General features: G+C 38.5%; 1 protein-coding gene across 2 annotated transcripts in view; it reads left to right on the top strand.

Annotated features, from left to right (window-relative positions):
• Nucleotides 1-20,609, top strand: part of LOC133560968 (monocarboxylate transporter 2-like) — a 59,039-nt gene that overhangs the window by 1,964 nt on the left and 36,466 nt on the right. The window contains exon 1 of one of the 2 annotated variants that reach the window (XM_061914041.1): nucleotides 7,720-7,933. The exons of the other annotated variant lie outside the window; for it this stretch is intronic. Coding sequence (XP_061770025.1) covers nucleotides 7,931-7,933 — 3 coding nt within the window. The 5' untranslated portion in view covers nucleotides 7,720-7,930. Of the gene's footprint in view, nucleotides 1-7,719; nucleotides 7,934-20,609 lie in introns of those variants that run through there. 2 annotated transcript variants of the gene reach the window in all.

Here is a 20,609-nt window from a genome sequence, read left to right as displayed (position 1 = left end):
AATTTTTGACCACTCCTCTTGACAAAACTGGTGCGGTTCGGCTAAATTTGTTGGTTTTCCGACATTAACTTGTTTCTTCAGCATTGTCCAATTGTTTAAATCGGGACTTTTAGGAAGGCCATTCTAAAACCTTCATTCTAGCCTGATTTGGCCACTCCTTGACCACTTTTGACGTGGGCTTGGGGTCATTGTCCTGCTGGCCCAACACCCAACCTCCGGGCTGAGGATTTTAGCTTGTCCTGAAGAATTTGGAGGTAATCCTCCTTTTTTATTGTTCCGTTTACTCTCTGTAAAGCAGCAGTTCCATTGGCAGCAAAACAGGCCAAAAGCATAATACTACCACCACCATTCTTGACGGTAGGAATGGTGTTCCTGGCATTAAAGGCCTTACTTTTCTCCTCCAAACATATTGCTGGGTATTGTGGCCAAACTGCTCCATTTTTGTTTCATCTGACCACAGTACTTTCCTCCAGAAGGTCTTATCTTTGTCCGTGTGACGTCAGAACCAAACTTCATGAATGTTTTTTTGTGAGCAACAAGTATGTGCTGCAATCTCTCTATAACAAAAAAATAATAAGAGTGGAAACTCAAGACAGCCATGACATTATGTTCTTTACAAGTGTACGTAAACTTTTGACCATGACTGTAAGTTCAAACTACACGCCACTTTATATTAGAAATGGCAAACAGCAGAGGATGCATGTGCATGTACGAGCCAGTCTGCCCCACAACGAGAAGATGGAGGAAAAATAAGGAAATTATTGACTGCATCGTCGTGCAAAGCACTCTGGGTAAACCTTTACCATTTATGGTGATAATGTCAATAATACACGTCACAAATGTGGCAAATTCAATACGCCTTGTATGAAGGAGGGCAAGATTGTTTTATAAACATCTCCGCTATGCCTCTGCGGCTTGATTTCACATTATCGGGACTTACCCAGACCCCAAATAAAGGAAAACAGGTACTGATAGGTCGGAACAAGTTGTTTTTACATAATAGGTCCCCTTTAGAGCACGAAAAATTTAAGGATGCGGGGGCCATTTTGATTTATTGTGTGTAGGGATGTAACGATACACAGTACAATGATAAACAGTATGACAATAAACGATAATAACGATAAACAGTACAATGATAAACAGTACAATGATAAACAGTATAACGGTAAACAATAACAATGATAAACAGTATAACGGTAAACAATATTAATGATAAACAGTACAATGATAAACAGTATACTGATAAACAGCATAATGATAAACAGTATAACGATGAACAATAATAATGATAAACAGTACAATGATAAACAGTATAACGATAAACAATAACAATAAACAGGTACAATGATAAACAGTACAATGATAAACTACAACGATGAACAATATAATGATAATCAGTATAACAATAAACAATAACGATAAACAGTACAATGATAAACAGTATAATGATAAACAATAACAACGATAAACAATTATAATGATAAACAATATAACGATAAACAGTATAACGCTAAACAGCATAATGAACAGCAGAGTAACGATAAACAGTATAATGATGAACAATATAATGATAAACAGTATAACGAAGAACGATAATAATGATAAACAGTACAATGATAAACAGTATAATGATAAACAATAATAACGATAAACAATTATAACGATAAACAATATAACAATAAACAGTATAACGCTAAACAGCATAATGAACAGCAGAGTAACGATAAAGAGTATAATGATGAACAATATAATGATAAACGGTATAACGAAGAACGATAATAATGATAAACAGTACAATGATAAACAGTATAATGATAAACAGTACAATGATAAACAGTACAATGATAAACAGTATAACGACAAACAGTATAATGAAACAGTATAATGATAAACAGTACAACGATAAACAATATAATGATAAACAATAATAATGAAAAACAGCATAACAATAAACAGTATATCGATAAACATAACGATGAACTATACAATGATAAACAGTATAAAGATAAACAATAATAATGATAAACAGTATAATAAAACAGTATAATGATAAACAGTACAACGATAAACAATATAATGATAAACATTAATAATGATAATATAATGATAAACAATAATAACGATAAACAATAATAACGATATACAGTAAAATGATAAACAGTATAACGATAAACAGTATAATGATAAACCGCGATTAATTGCCCATGTACCGTTTAAAATTTAAAAACATATCGTAAAACCTGGTAAAAAATACTCCTCACAAATGAAAAGGGAAGAAGATAAACATATTTAATGAATTAAAGTATATTGTGTGTCAATCATCTACAAACCCCGTTTCCATATGAGTGGGGAAATTGTGTTAGATGGAAATATAAACGGAATACAATGATTTGCAAATCCTTTTCAACCCATATTCAATTAAATGCACTACAAAGACAACATATTTGATGTTCATACTCATATACTCATTATTTGTTTTTGCAAATAATAATTAACTTAGAATTTCATGGCTGCAACATGTGCCAAAGTAGTTGGGAAAGGGCATGTTCACTACTTTGTTACATCACCTTTTCTTTTAACAACACTCAATGAACGTTTGGGAACTGAGGAAACTAATTGTTGAAGCTTTGAAAGAGGAATTCTTTCCCATTTTTGTTTTATGTATAGCTTCAGTCGTTCAACAGTCCGGGGTCTCTGCTGTCGTATTTTACACTTCATAATGCGCCACACATTTTTGATGGGAGACAGGTCTGGACTGCAGGCGGGCCAGGAAAGTACCCGCACTCTTTTTTTACAAAGCCACACTGTTGTAACGTGCTGAATGTGACTTGGCATTGTCTTGCTGAAATAAGCAGGGGCGTACAGGAAAAACACGGCGCTTAAATGGCAGCATATGTTGTTCCAAAACCTGTATGTACCTTTCAGCATCAATGGTGCCTTCACAGATGTGTAAGTTACCCATGCCTTGGGCACTAATGCACCCCCATACCATCACAGATGCTGGATTTTGAACTTTGCGTCGATAACAGTCTGGATGGTTCGCTTCCCCTTTGGTCCGGATGACACGATGTTGAATATTTCCAAAAACAATTTGAAATGTGGACTCGTCAGACAACAGCACACTTTTCCACTTTGCATCAGTCCATCTTAGATGATCTCGGGCCCAGAAAAGCTGGCGGCGTTTCTTGATGTTGTTGATAAATGGCTTTCGCTTTGCATAGTAGAGCTTTAACTTGCACTTACAGATGTAGCGAAAAACTGTATTTAGTGACAGTGGTTTTCTGAAGTGTTCCTGAGCCCATGTGGTGATATCCTTTCGAGATTGATGTCGGTTTTTGATACAAGGTCACTGTCATTCAATGTTGGTTTCCGGCCGTGCCGCTTACGTGGAGTGATTTTTCCAGATTCCCTGAACCTTTTAATGATAATATGGAGCGTAGATATTGAAATCCTTCAATTTCTTGTAATTGCACTTCGAGAAACGTTGTTCTTAAACTGTTTGACCATTTGCTCACGCAGTTGTGGACAAAGGGGTGTACCTCGCCCCATCCTTTCTTGTGAAAGATTGAGCACTTTTTGGGAAGCTGTTTTTATACCCAATCATGGCACCCACCTGTTCCCAATTAGCCTGCACACCTGTGGGATGTTCCAAATAAGTGTTTGATGACCTTTCCTCAACTTTATCAGTATTTATTGCCACCTTTCCCAACTTCGTTTTCACGTGTTGCTGGCATCAAATTCCACAGTTAATGATTATTTGCAAAAATAAAAAACATCAGTTTGAACATCAAATATGTTGTCTTTGTAGCATATTCAATTGAATATGGGTTGAAAATGATTTGCAAATCATTGTATTATGTTTATATTTACATTTAACACAATTTCCCAACTCATATGGAAACGGGGTTTGTATTATCCATCCATCCATCCATTTTCTACCGCTTATTCCCTTTCGGGGTCGCGGGGGGCGCTGGCGCCTATCTCAGCTACAATCGGGCGGAAGGCAGGGTACACCCTGGACAAGTCGCCACCTCATCGCAGGGCCAACACAGATAGACAGACAACATTCACACTCACACACTAGGGCCAATTTAGTGTTGCCAATCAACCTATCCCCAGGTGCATGTCTTTGGAAGTGGGAGGAAGCCGGAGTACCCGGAGGGAACCCACGCATTCACGGGGAGAACATGCAAACTCCACACAGAAAGATCCCGAGCCTGGATTTGAACCCCGGACTGCAGGAACTTCGTATTGTGAGGCAGACGCACTAACCCCTCTGCCACCGTGAAGCCCGGTTTGTATTATATATTGCGATAATACTGATTACCTTGATAATATTGGTCACAATAACTCTGGTATGAAATGTTCATATTGTTGCATGCCTAGTTGTGTGCATTAAAGATGTATAAAGTAGTCCAATACGTCAATATATGCAACATTTCAGCTTTGCGTTACACTTGGGTGTTTCCAACATCAAACAAACAGAAGAAGTCTGGAGCTAAAGTCATAGAGAAGTTTCTTAAGCGCAAAAAATACGACTAACGTGGTGAAGCTGAATATTCATTTATTGTTTCATTTTATTTTGACTCTTTGATCAGGAAACATATTCATTGTTCATTTAGTTTATTTTAACACAACATAATACAAATACATTTTTGGTCAGTTATTTATGAGTCCCTCTTTAATCGAGTGTATTTGATTAGTACTTATTTTTCTTACACACCTGACCTAAGCCTAAAGTTTATGTTTGAAATAAATAATCATCTTTGCGATTAACACATGCGTTCACATCATTTGACAAGGTTGTAAAGTGTAAGTAAGTTCTATGTAATTGGGAGACAGGTCTGGACTACAGGCAGGCCAGTCTAGTACCCGCACTCTTTTACTACAAAGCCACGCTGTTGTAACACGTGGCTTGGCATCGTCTTGCTGAAATAAGCAGGGGCGTCCATGATGGCAACATGTGTCGCTCCAAAAGCTGTATGTACCTTTCAGCATTAATGGTGCCTTCACATATGTGTAAGTTACCCATGCCTTGGCCACTAATACACCCCCATACCATCACACATGCTGCCCTTTACACTTTGCGCCTAGAACAGTCCGGATGGTTCTTTTCCTCTTTGGTCCGGAGGACACGATGTCCACAGTTTCCAAAAACAATTTTAAATGTGGAATCATCAGACCACAGAACACTTTTCCACTTTGCATCAGTCCATGATGCAAAGTGGTGGCGTTTCTGGGTGTTGTTGATAAATAGCTTTGGCTTTACGTAGTAGAGTTTTAACTCGCACTTACAGATGCAGCAACCAACTGTAGTTACTGACAGTGGTTTTCTGAAGTGTTCCTGAGCCCATGTGGTGATATCCTTTACACACGATGTGGGTTTTTGATGCAGTACTGCCTGAGGGATCCAAGTTGCGTAATACCATGGCTTACGTGCAGTGATTTCTCCAGATTCTCTGAACCTTTTGATGATTTTACGGACCGTAGATGGTAAAATCCCTAAATTCCTTGCAATAGCTGTTTGAGAAATGTTGTTAAACAATTTGCTCAGGCATTTGTTGACAAAGTGGTGACCCTCGCCCCGTCCTTGTTTGTGAAAGAGGGAGCATTTTAATGGAAGCTGCTTTTATACCCAGTCATGGCACCCACCTGTTCCCAATCAGCCCGTTCACCTGTGGGATGTTTCAAATAAGTGTTTGACGAGCATTCCTCAACTTTCTCAGTCTTTTTTGCCACTTGTGCCAGCTTTTTTGAAACATGTCGCAGGCATCAAATGAGCTAATATTAGTTCCTCAGTGTGAACATAAAATATCTTGTCTTTGCAGTCCATTCAAGTGAATATAAGTTGAAAAGGATTTGCAAATAATTGTATTCTTTTTATTTAGCATTTACACGACGTGACAGTTTCATGTTTGAGTGGAAAAGCTGGGCCCCGAGGTGAGGAAGGTGAAGAATCCCTGCTGTAGGCGTCAAAACAATTAGCGTAATATCTAATAATAGTAACTTTGGACACCACCAGGGCTTAAGGGTTAGCCGCACCACGCACATGAACGGTCGCCATGGTTACAACGGAATGTTTAACCGTACACACGGTCACCGCGTCCCATTGGGGCCTCGGGAGTCATAAACATGGCCACGTTGTTGCGGATCAGCAGGGGGGCAGGTCAGGCGGCTTGCCAGCAGAAACGGCTGCCGTCCGTATTTTTATGGATTTTGACGAAAACCGGACACGGGCTGAGGATGGAGATGTAAAATAATTGTGGTCACGTTCCTGCTCAGTGCCAGCATGACGGCGCTTTTGCTCCCGATGACCTGTTGTTCTTGACATATAGTCACTATTAGGATAACTATAGTGTCAGTTCCTGTGTTTCTATGTTAGTGTTATTATTAGACTGTACTTAAATGTATAAGAGACTATATTTATATTATTTACGTGTGAATAATGATGTATAATAGACTGTATTTATGTTATTCACATGTGACTAATGTTGTATAATAGACTGTATTTATATTATTCACATGTGAATAATGCTGTATAATAGATTGTATTCATGTTATTCACATGTGAATTATGCTTTATAATAGACTATTATTCACATATGAATAATGCTGTATAATAGAGTGTATTTATATTATTCACATGTGAATAATGCCGTATAATAAACTGCATTTATGTTATTCACATGTGAATTATGCTGTATAATAGACTGTATTTATATTATTCACATGTGAATAATGCTGTCTAATAGACTGTATTTATATTATTTACATGTGAATAATGCCGTATAATAGACAGTATTTATGTTATTCACATGTGAATAATGCTGTATAATAGACCATTATTCACATATGAATAATGCTGTATAATAGAGTGTATTTATATTATTCACATGTGAATAATGCCGTAAAATAAACTGCATTTATGTTATTCACATGTGAATTATGCTGTATAATAGACTGTATTTATATTATTCACATGTGAATAATGCTGTATAATAGACTGTATTTATATTATTTACGTGTGAATAATGCCGTATAATAGACAGTATTTATGTTATTCACATGTGAATAATGCTGTATAATAGACTGTATTTATATTATTTACATATGAATAATGCTGTATAATAGACAGTATTTATGTTATTCACATGTGAATAATGCTGTATAATAGACTGTATTTATATTATTTACATGTGAATAATGCCGTATAATAGACAGTATTTATGTTATTCACATGTGAATAATGCTGTATAATAGACTGTATTTATATTATTCACATGTGAATAATGCTGTATAATAGACTGTATTTATACTATTCACATGTGAACAATACTGTATAATAGACTGTTAATACACTGTATTTATGCTATTCACATGTGAATAAGGCTGTATAATGGACTGTATTTATTTTATTCACATGTGAATAATGCTGTATAATAGACTGTATTTATATTAGTCACATGTAAAAATACTTAAATGTTTGTCTATTGTGAATGAACTGTGGTGCTGAATTTTCCTCAGGGATCAATAAAGTACTTTCTATTTTATTCTATTCCATCTATTTTAGTCGTAGCTCAGGTTTCAAGAACAGGGCTTTGTTTTCCCTCCGTCCCCTGCAGGACTTTTTGTTATGAATACAAATAAGCATCGTACACACACACACATCCAACTATGAATAAGCACTTCAAGGAAGCCTTAAGTACATTTTTTATGTATATGACTTTCCCCCAAAACAAACCCCTAAAGCCAGACTATGGTTTATTATTAAAAAAAAAAAAAAAAGAAATAGGCTTTGACAAGCTCGTAAAGCATGAAAGCACAAAAGGTTTCATTTTAGTGAGGTCCCTCCGAACACTTTTCCAGAACAATCACGCAAAGAAGCTGTCGTCCAAAGGCGGGGTTGGTCAGCTTTTTGAGCACATCACTTATGGTATGTAGCCTTTCTCGCTTTACTCGCCATGACCCAAACTCCTGGCTGATGATTTCAGCTTGAATTTGGGTTAATCCTTCTTTTTCATTGTCCCATTTACTCTCTGTAAATAAAGCACCAGTTCCATTGGCAGCAAAACAGGCCCAGAGCATAATACTACCACCACCATGCTTGATGGTAGGAATGGTGTTCCTGGGATTTCTCCTCCAAACATATTGCGGTCAATTTTTGTTTCGTCCGACCACAGAACTTTCCTCCAGAAGGGCACACCTTTGTGCATGTGATGTCAGATGAAACACAAATTGTTTTATATCGCTCCATTGGAAGGTGCTTGACAACATCGCAAAGACCTAAAAAAAAAGCTTTGCAATAGTTTTTGACGGGCCGAAAATGAAGGGTGCTATTTTTTTTTAATTAAAAAAATGAATTGCTTTTTTTTGTCCATTAAGTGAACTTGAAAACAACATAGCTTCCTTATTTTTTGTCATAAATGCATGAAGTTAAAAGTAGATGTATTGCTAAAAGGCCTACTGAAATGAGATGTTCTTATTTAAACGGGGATAGCAGGTCCATTCTATGTGTCATACTTGATCATTTCGCGATATTGCCGTATTTTTGCTGAAAGGATTTGGTAGAGAACATCGACGATAAAGTTCGCAACTTTTGGTCGCTAATGAAAAAGCCTTGCCTGTATCTGAAGTAGCAGACGATGTGCGCGTGACGTCACGGGTTGTGGAGCTCCTCACATCCTCACATTGTTTACAATCATGGCCACCAGCAGCTAGAGCTATTCGGACCGAGAAAGCGACAATTTCCCCATTAATTTGAGCGAGGATGAAAGATTCGTGGATGAGGAAATTTAGAGTGAAGGACTAGAAAAAAAAGGCGATTGCAGCGGGAGCGATTCAGATGTTATTAGACACATTTACTAGGATAATTCTGGAAAACCCCTCATCTGCCTATTGTGTTGCTAGTGTTTTAGTGAGATTAAATAGTACCTGAAAGTCGGAGGGGTGTGGCCACGGTTGTGTTGACGCCAGAGTCTCTGAGGGAAGTCTCGGCAGCTGCACTAGGACGGAAGCTCCGCTGATGTCTCCGGTAAGAGGCGACTTATTACCACAATTTTCTCACTGAAAACTGCCGGTTGACATGTAGGCGGGATCCATGTTCGCTTGACCGCTCTGATCCATAGTAAAGATTCATCTTCGGGAATTTTAAACAAGGAAACTCTGGCTGTGTTTGTGTGGCTAAAGGCTAAAAGCTTCCCACCTCCATCTTTCTACTTTGACGTCTCCATTATTAATTGAACAAATTGCAAAAGATTCAGCATCACAGATGTCCAGAATACTGTGGAATTATGCGATTAAAGCAGACTACTTATTGCTTGGATCCGGCTGGAAAATAATTTCCGCGGGAAATTTAAAATTGCAATTTAGTAAACTAAAAAGGCCGTATTGGCATGTGTTGCAATGTTAATATTTCATCATTGATATATAAACTATCAGACTGCGTGGTCGGTAGTAGTGGCTTTCAGTAGGCCTTTAAGTAACCCAAAGAAAATCACTAAAAAGAAAACATTTAGATTGTTTAATTTTTTATTATTTAAATATGTTGAGTACTACTAACTGGAAAATAGCAATTAAACGTCTATATTTCCTGGATTTTTCCAAAAATGTTTGATTATTTAATTATGTTGAGTACAATTACCTGGAAAATAGCTCTTAACGTCCATATTTCCTGGAATTTTCAACAAAAGCAATCTAAAAGCAATCTATTTACATAAAAAAAATAAAAATAAACAGAGCGAATAACTGCGCATTATACTATGATGCTATACAACCATAGTGGAGGTATTTTTCTGAAGGAAATGTTACATAAACAACTTCTCTAAAAGACATTCAGAAACTAGGTTGGAATTTACAGACTGACTAAATATTTCAGGATTTTAAAGACAAGAATTTAGGGTTGTACTAGTATAGTATCGTGGTACTAATTAATCATTTTCTATACTCTGTTTGAAAAGTACCAGTTCCCAATTTTTCGTATTTATTTTTTTAACGGGCATGACATTGCTGGTTTTACGAGCAGAGGAGCATGTTCGGCAGTGCACACACACAGAGTACTTATAAAGCAGAAACTGTGTGTAGACAGAAAAGGGAGAACGAACGCATTTTGGTGTAAAAAGTAAAGATAAAGGTGAAGTTATAACACTGAAACACCCTAAGACGTGGCAACAAAGTACGTTTCTTAGACGTATCATTATCACTGAAGGACAACGAATAGCTAAACATGCTTCACTGCACACCGTATGACGATACAATAGGACACCGGCGTCACAATGTAAACCGATCTACACCTGACATCCACTGTAATGATACCAAGTACAGGAACGTATCTAATCGATACTACTAGTAGAAGATTAATAATTAATTTTTACAGTTTGTCCCTCACAGGGTTGTACAGTATACCGGTATTAATTTATCATATTTACTAGGATACCGCCTCTAAAAAGTACCGGTCCCCATTTTAACAGAAGTGTAGAAAGAACATGTTAAAACGGAAAATATGCAGATATTAACAGTAAATTTGCAAGTAGATTAATAACCATTTTTTTACAGTTTGTCCCTCATATTGTGTACAAAATAATAGGTGTATAAATGACACAATATGTTACTGCATAGGTCAGCAGACTAATTAGGAGTTTTTGTATGTTTACTTACTACTAAAAGACAAGTTGTCTAGTATGTTGACTATTTTATTTAAGGACTAAATTGCAATTATAAACATATGTTTCATGTAATTTAATATTTTTTTTCAAATAAAGCCAGTAATGACTTTGTTTAGTCCCCTTTGTTTAAAAAAATAATCAAAATACATTTTGGTACCGGTACAACCCCAACAGACATACATACAGACGTTAGTGTATATAATATATACGATCTTGTGACGTCAAAGTTCCCGTGTTGAATTTTCCGTCGTTTTAGTACAGTCCCGAAAGTTAATTAACCTATGTGCTCGTCGGTTGGTACGAAAATAAACCCCACATGGAGAAAACGCCGACGCACATTGAAAACTACCTCAAACTGGGCGATCACAAGCCACCGCAGCAGTAGAGAAGATCAGCGGCCGAATTTCACATACCTACTATTGGGATCCACCCAGATCCTTTAATGCCAAGGCTGCCTTAAATGATAAGAGGTGACTCAAATTTAAGTTTAAGGAGGAGTAAGTACAAACAATAGCAAAATGGTCGGCCCATATTGCCATTTCTTGATAGGGATTGAAACTGAAAGTTGACTGTGTGCAGAGTGCACACGCCTCCTTCTTCACTCTCTCTCAAGGCTGGTGCTTTATGACACCACGAGTATGAATACATGTGTGAGAGGGTATAGATAACGACACAGGGGGACCGAGAACAAAGGTTGAAGTTCATGATCACTAAGGTGTTCTTATTCTGCCAAAAGGAGGGAAAACACGTCTCTTGCAGGTCGATATTTTAGGGGCCTATCGAAAATATAGAGCAGGAGAAAAATACATTTTATTGTAAATGCAACTTCCTCTGAATGTAATCCTCTCAGCTATCAAGGCAGCAAGGAAAGGAAATGTCAACACAAGCAACACTCAAAACTATGTCAGCAAAATAGTCCAATCACATTGCACACTTAACAATAAGCTCTTAAAATGAAGGTGCAAAATAAGGAATATTCAAGAAATGCTTAATAAATTGTAAGAAAGTAGTGCAAAATGTAACTAAAATAGGGGAACTATTTCCTGCAGGTTTAGTTTCAAGAGGTTACAGCCGTGCTCTAAAGGGTGAGCGCGGGCGTCTTATGGGCGTGGTCACCATGACGATGACGTTATGATTTTCTTTGAAGAGGCTCCAAAATGTATACACACATCTAAAACAACGGCGTGTACAAATATATATATATATATATATATATATATATATATATATATATATATATATATATATACGTACCAAGCAGTGGTTGATGCCGGCAGCCTTGTACCAACAAGTGGTTGATGCCGGCAGCCTCGTATCAACCGGCAGTTGATGCCGGCAGCCTCGTATCAACCGGCAGTTTAGTTTAGTTTAGTTTATTAAGGATCCCCATTAGTCTACACCGCAGTGGAGACTATTCTTCCTGGGGTCCAGGCAAAAAACATCACACAACCACAGAACAAACGATTAAAATGCAGTACAACATGATCCAATAATAAATTGTCATAATACAAAAATAGCAACAACAAAGAACCAAAAAATACTAATAGATGTTGTTACTTAATAATTTTCATACCAAAGATAAAAATAGCAATATAAAAATAGATATACTGTATACATTTTTGCAAAAATAAAACAAAGAACCAATGGCCTAAAACACATTAGTGTACCAAAGACAAACAATAAGTGACGGAAAAGTATCATCCATCCATTTTCTGCTGCTTATCCCATAATCAATAAAATATTCAATAGTCAATAAAAACAGTCATGACATTAGGTACAATCTAAAATAATCTCTTTACACAATACTTCTCCTTTTAGTTTATTCTTAAAGCCCACTATGCTGGTGATTGATAGCAGATATTGTGGAAGTCTATTCCAGTAAGTTATTGCCCGATACATTACAGTCTTTTTCAAAACATCACTTTTGGGTTTAAGACGGGTGAGCGCACCTCTTTGGGCTAGCCTGGTACCGTAGTTGTGACTGTCACTGGCAAGCAAGAGCTGAGAATACAGATATGAGGGTTTATGGTATGTATAGATGTTTTTTAAAAATAGAATCAAACTACAAGCCAGTCTTTCATCAACTTTCATCCATGACAATTCATGATGCATGATCTCAATGCCAGTCCTAAATGAGCAATGGAGAGCTAGTCTGGCAGCTCTGTTTTGGGTAAGCTGGATTTTATTTAGATCTTGTTTAGATGCATTAGACCAGATTGCTGGGCAGTAGTCCATATGTGACAATACAAGGGATTGTATAACTTGCTTCATAGATGTGTTAGTTAAAAAATAGGCACTTCTTCTTATGATTGAAATGCTTCTGCTCATTTTTGTTACTATGTTTTTAATGTGAGTGGCCCAAGATAGTCTTTCATCTATTGTAACTCCCAGCAACCTGGCCTCTTTAACTTGTTCAACATGAACTCCGTTCAGAGAAACATTTAATATGCGTTCCTTTCTATGAGCATGTTTTGAGCAAATAACAAGACATTTTGTTTTGGAAATATTAAGTTTCATCTTATTTTCTGTAACCCATTTTGAAATCCGCATGACCTCATCTTGTAGTATAGTGCTCAGGTCGGTGCAATTATCTGCATGTGCATATATTGTTGTGTCATCTGCGTAAATTGCACAGCAACTATTCTTTAAAATACATGACATATCATTTACAAATATTGAGTATAATAAAGGTCCCAGGCAACTTCCCTGTGGAATACCACAATATAATGTTTTAATATTTGAAAGGGTTCCATTGAACATGACACATTGCTGTCTGTTGACTAGGTAGCTTTTCATCCAGTTAATCGCTGAGAGTTTAAAACCATAAGCAGACAGTTTTATAAGTAGTAGTTTATGATCAATAATATCAAAAGCTGCACTAAAATCTAGTAGCACTGTGCCAACTAATAATTTACTGTCAATTTGTTTTAGCCAGTCATCTGTTATTTGTGTGAGAGCTGTGCATGTTGAATAGCCAGTTTTATATGCATGTTGAAAGTCTGAATGAATGTTATTTATAGAGAAATACTTTTGAATTTGCTTAAATATAATTGTTTCCATTAATTTTCCTAATACTGGTAAAATGCTAATGGGCCTACTATTTAATCCAGTGAATGTTTCTTTCCTAATTTTTGGTAGAGGAGTCACTCTTGCGACCTTCCATACTTGAGGATAGATTCCTTCTTTAAAACTTAAGTTAAAAATATAGCATATCGGACTGGCTATTATTCCAGCTGACAACTTTAAAAGTCTACTATCTATATTATCATGACCACAAGGTTTGTCAGATTTCAATTCAGACAATAGATTCTCAATTTCCAATACATTGGTGACTGAGAATTCAAATGTACATTCTTTGTCCTGCATGATATCATTTTTAATAAGTGACTCAGATAGAATACCGCTTACAGGCAGCATGCCATTTCTTATAGTATCAACTTTACTTATGAAATAATTGTTGAAGTAATTAGCAATTTCTTTGGGCTTGGTGATAAATCCTTCACCTGATTCTATAAATGCTGGTGTTTTTCCCCTTTTATCTCTACCCATGATTTGATTGAGAGTACTCCAAAGTCTTTTGCCATCATGTTTAACTTCTTCAATTCTAGATTGGTAGTACACCCTTTTTTTCTGTTTATTTAATTTGGTCACTTTGTTTCTTAAAGAGCGATATGCTAGCCAGTCCTCTGAGCTACCTGAATCTACAGCAACTCTTTTCCATTTATCTCTATCTTTCATCAAGTGTCTCAGGTCAGAGTCAAGCCAAGGGGCTTTGACAGATCTGACGGTGAGTTTCTTGATGGGTGCATGCTTATCACAGACAGAAGAAAATGACTTCATGAATTCATGCAGAGCTGCTTCAGTATGCTTTGACTCAAATACACTGTCCCACTGTATGTTATGTACATCTTCAATAAAGGCATTATCACTGAAATGTTTGTAGAGTTTCTTGTATATAATTGTGGGTCCAACTTTGGGGACTTTCACTTTTCTTGCCATTGCAATCATGTTATGATCACTAAATCCAATTGGCACTGAAACAACCTTTGAGCATTTATCTACTGAATTAGTAAAAAGATGATCAATGCAAGTTGAAGACAATACACCAGAATTGTTCATATTTATTCTGGTTGGTAGATTTATCATTTGAGCTAGGTTACATACAGTGGCAGTGTCATCAAGCTTTCTTTTCATCGGGCAGTTTTTTGAGAGCCAGTCAATATTTAAGTCTCCTAAGAAATAAATTTCTCTGTTTGTGTCAGAAACATTCTGAAGCATTGCACATATTTTTTCAAGATGTGCTGCATCAGAGGAAGGTGGTCTATAGCAGCAGCAGATTAGTAATGGCTTTAGATGTGGCAAGTGAACCTGGATCCAGATTGCCTCTACATCTGTCAAGTTGAGATCTCGTCTTTGCTTTATTGGAATGTGGTCTTGTACATAAAAGGCTACTCCTCCCCCATATCTGTCTCTATCAAGTCTAATTATATTGTAACCTTGTATAAATATTTCAGTATTGTCAATTGAATCATCCAAATGAGTTTCAGAAATTGCTACTATATGTAGATCATTATCAAACATTATTTTACCTAACTCAATTGCCTTGTTTTTCAGACTACAGATGTTCAAGTGGGCAATTTTGAGTCCTTTTTTGGGAAGTTTGATAGACATTTGAAGTTAGTAAGGATTTGCAGAATAGATGTCAACCCTAAAAACACAAAAAACATATAAACCAGCAAACCACAGTCTATGCAAATTTTTCCAAATCATTTAAGCTTGTGACCATCAGCACTTGTGCCTGCTCAGGTGCACCATTTAGCTTTATGTAGACTTTGCAGTTGGACGACCATGTTGCTTGTATTTTTCCCTCTTTGCGTAGGAACCGAGCTCTTTTAGCAATATCAGCATTGTTCTTGGTTAAATGTTCATTGAGATAAACATTTCATCCCTTGAGCATCCTACTTTGTCGCAAAAGACTGATTTTGAATTTTCTATTTGCAAACCTCATAATGATGGTTGCCGGTTTGCTTTTATCTTTCTGAGGGAAACGGTGACAAGCTTCTATATTCTCCTCATTTAGGCTAATTCCCTTTTCTTGGAGGAATTTCACCACTTGCCGCTCCACTGAGTCCAAATCTTGGTCCCTGGGCACTGATCCCTGGACCCCGGACCTCACTGCAAGAGCAAATGACGCAGGTCGCGTTGGCAGACCAGTAACAATGACATCGTTCATTCTAGTATACTGTTCTATATTAGATAATCTACTTTGCAGTTGCATAATCATTTTGTCTTTTTCTTCATTTTGCTTCTTCAGTTCCTTAATATCTTTCATCATGCCCATCAAAGTGTCTTGCTTACTTGTCATTGCTTCCATTTGGTGTGCCATAAACTCCACTGATTTCCGTAGCTCCTCATTAGATCTCTTTAGTTCTTCCATGTCTCTTTTGGTGGCCATTGTTGATGATAGCTGCTGGGCCTCTGTTGAAGCCTGCAGCCAACCTGAAGATAGCTGCTGGGCCTCTGTTGAAGCCTGCAGCCAACCTGAAGATAGCTGCTGGGCCTCTGTTGAAGCCTGGAGCCGACCTGTTAGCTGCTGGGCCTCTGTTGAAGCCTGGAGCCGACCTGATGATAGCTGCTGGGCCTCTGTTGAAGCCTGGAGCCGACCTGTTAGCTGCTGGGCCTCTGTTGAAGCCTGGAGCCGACCTAATGATAGCTGCTGGGCCTCTGTTGAAGCCTGGAGCCGACCTGATGATAGCTGCTGGGCCTCTGTTGAAGCCTGGAGCCGACCTGATGATAGCTGCTGGGCCTCTGTTGAAGCCTGGAGAACGTTATTCTCAACCTTCACGCTGTGTCCGAATCCCGTCTGCAGCATCGAGCGCTACTCCCGACTGGCGCTGACGAGACGCGGGGCAGCCTCGTATCAACCGGCAGTTAATGCCGGCAGCCTGGTATCAACCTGCAGTTGATGCCAGTAGCCTCGTACCAACCGGCGGTTGATACCAGCAACCTCGTACCAACCCGTGGTTGATGCAGCAACCTCGTACCAACCGGCGGTTGATGCCAGCAACCGGTGGTTGATGCCAGCAACCGGTGGTTGATGCCGGCAGCCTCGTATCAACCGGCAGTTGATGCCGGCAGCCTCGTATCAACCGGCAGTTGATGCCGGCAGCCTCGTATCAACCCGTGGTTGATGCAGCAACCTCGTACCAACCGGCGGTTGATGCCAGCAACTGGTGGTTGATGCCAGCAACCGGTGGTTGATGCCGGCAGCCTCGTAACAACCAGTGGTTGACGCCTGCAGCCTCGTACCGACCAGTGGTTGATGCCGGCAGCCACGTACCAACCGGCAGTTGATGCCGGCAGCCTTGTATAACCGGCGGTTGATGCCGGCAGCCTTGTACCAACCGGCGGTTGATGCCGGCAGCCTTGTACCAACCGGGGGTTGATGCTAGCAACCTCTCACCAACCGGTGGTTGATGCCAGCAACTTCTCACCAACCGGTGGTTGATGCCAGCAACTTCTCACCAACCGGTGGTTGATGCCAGCAACCGGTGGTTGATGCCAGCAACCTGTGGTTGATTCCGGCAACATCTTACCAACCGGTGGTTGATGCCGGCAGCCTCGTACCAACCCGCGGTTGATTCCAGCAGCCTCGTACCAACCCGCGGTTGATGCCGGCAGCCTTGTACCAACCGGCAGTTGTTGCCGGCAACCTTTCACCAACCGGTGGTTGATGCCAGCAACCGGTGGTTGATGCCGGCAGCCTTGTACCAACCGGTGGTTGATGCCGGCAGCCTCTTACAAACCAGTGGTTGTTCCCGGCAGCCTCGTACCAAACAGTGGTTGATGCCGGCAGCCTCGTACCAAACAGTGGTTGATGCCGGCAGCCTCGTACCAACCAGTGGTTGATGCCCGCAGCCTCGTACCAACCAGTGGTTGATGCCCGCAGCCTCGTACCAACCAGTGGGTGATGCCGGCAGCCTCGTACCAACCAGTGGGTGATGCCGGCATCCTCGTACCAACCACTGGTTGATGCCGGCGTCCTTGTCCCAACCACTGGTTGATGCCGCCGTCCTCGTTCCAACCACTGGTTGATGCCGCCGTCCTCGTTCCAACCACTGGTTGATGCCGGCGGCCTTGTACCAATCAGTGGTTGATGCCAGCGGCCTCGTACCAACCAGTGGTTGATGCCAGCAGCCTTGAACCAACCAGTAATGCGCGTGATCCAGCAACCAATTTGTTGGCTCAGCAGCCACGTAGCTAGCACATTCTCCAAGTGAGACTTGGAAACAGTGTTAATGTCGCAGCGTATCCGCTAATGTGACTTTGAGATCAGCATAGAGCTGGAGCGCCATAACTTTCATCGCCATGCGACTTGGCGGTCCCGCCGTGTCGAGGTCAAGTTTCCCTTTGCAAAGTCAGCCAGGGTTTACAACAGCTGCTTGTTTTCTAATCAGGGATACATCTTGTCGTCACGCTCACCTTGACTTGTTTTGACGTTAAAGACGGGAAATCTTCCTCTTTCTCTTGCGTGAGAGGAACACCGCCATCAGTAATCTTGAGTTTTAAGAGCTCAGATGAGGAAGTAATATTGCGAGTCATTGCATCAGGTCAATTAAACACTTTCATGGACTGCTTTGGAGGGATACACATCGTTTGTATTTTAACAATATATCGACAGTCCGTACTATACCGGTATTAATCGGTGCTATATGTAAATAATATTTGTACACAATGTTGTACACCAGCAACATAACTTAACAACTCACAGCAGGGAAGTCTTTGGTCAACAGCTGCTTGTCAAGTCTTATAACTTTGTTTTTTGTGATGTCATCATTTTGTGAAGACCGCACTGTTTTGTTGTGTATCGCAATTACAGTCAGCTGGAAATAATACTGATGTAGGCATTCAGGTGCAGGGCACACACCTTTAGTCGGGGGTGGGGGTGTCAAGCACGTTTTCCACAAGGGCCCCTGTAACAGTCAATAATTTATAAATATAATGTGTGTCATGATGTTATTACACGTTTTTTATGATTATATGTTTACATATATATTTACATTTATATATATATATATGGATATGTATATATGTATATATATGGATATGTATATATGTGTGTTTATATATTTATATGTATATTTGTCCATATGTATGTGTGTGTATATATATATATATATATATATATATATATATATATTGTGTGTATATGTATATATGTGTGTACATATGTTTGTGTGTATATACGTGTATATGTGTGTGTGTATACATATATATACACACATGCATATATACATATACACACATATATACATGTATATACACACATATACACAAACATATGTACACACTTATATACATATACATATATACACATATACATATATACACATATATGCATATATATATACACACATATATATATATATATACGTGTGTATATATATATATATACATATATGTATGTATATATACACAATATATACATATAATATATATAATATATATATGTGTATGTATATATATATGTGTGTGTGTGTATATGTATATATAAATATGTGTATATATACACATATATGTATGTACAATATATATATATATACACACAGACACATATGCATATGTTTATATATATGTGTATTAATATATATACACACACATATATATCTGTGTGTGTAAATGTGTATATGTACATATGTGTGTATATATACATATATGTATGTATATATACACAATATAAACATATACATACATACATATATATATATATATATATATATGTATATATATATATATATATGTATATATATATATATGTATATATATATATATATGTGTGTGTATATATATATATATATATATATGTGTATATATATATATGTATATATATATATGTATATGTATATATATATATATATGTGTATGTATATATATATGTATGTATGTGTATATATATATATATATATATATATGTATGCATATATATATATATATATATAGCAAGATGGCGGCGCCCGGACGGGCTGCGACACTGCGGTGCTCTTGCTAAAGATGGAACATTTGGCGGAAATGCCGGACAGTTCTGCAGACTTCATGGCTGGCTCGCATCGTGGTCACTCCGTGATCACGTACGACCGCCAGACACTTCTGGATATGGACACATCGGGCCGTTTTGGACTGATAGACGCGGGCGTGCTAAACATGCTAACTAGCATGGGGATACGTCGGCGGCTACATCCAGCGGCCTGTGAAGCAGCGGAGTCTAGTAGCAGCGGGGGCCGTCTACGGAGCAGACGCCAGCGGTGTGATCGGAAACGCGGATGCCGAGCGGGGCTAAAAACAAAGCAGAAGGCTAATCCCCACAGAACACCACTTTCCTCCATCCCGAAGACGGATTTAGATGGAAAATGCGAGACTACTGGTCTGGGTAAGGAGTCTGTTAAATTAGAACAAGTTTTTTCTGCTTTGAGTGTTTCAGAGTTGGACATGTGTTTTACTGAGGTGGCTAACTATGATGCGTGCAGTTTATCAAAGCAACAAACAAACAATCGGAAAATCCCCGTTACTGAGGAGGCTAACCATGATGCGTGCAGTTTATCAAAGCAACAATCAAACAATTGGAACATTCCCGTCGTATCAATTCCTAGATATGGTCGTAATTATACTGAATGCACTGGGCATAATAAACACAACATTATTAATATTGCTACTACGGATAATTTGATCAAAAATTCCCTAAAACAGCCCACTACCTATAATATAGGTTTTTTAAACATAAGATCATTGTCTCCCAAAACGTTGTTAGTTAATGATATCATCAGAGACAACAATCTTAACGTCATCGGTCTCAGTGAAACCTGGCTTAAACCAAACGACTTTTTTGCGCTAAATGAGGCATGTCCTCCTAACTTTACACATGCGCATATTGCCCGTCCGCTTAAAAGGAGT

The sequence above is a fragment of the Nerophis ophidion genome, linkage group LG10 (genome assembly GCF_033978795.1).
Source record: "Nerophis ophidion isolate RoL-2023_Sa linkage group LG10, RoL_Noph_v1.0, whole genome shotgun sequence".
NCBI lineage: Eukaryota > Metazoa > Chordata > Actinopteri > Syngnathiformes > Syngnathidae > Nerophis > Nerophis ophidion.
This window is presented reverse-complemented; position numbering and strand designations above follow the sequence as displayed.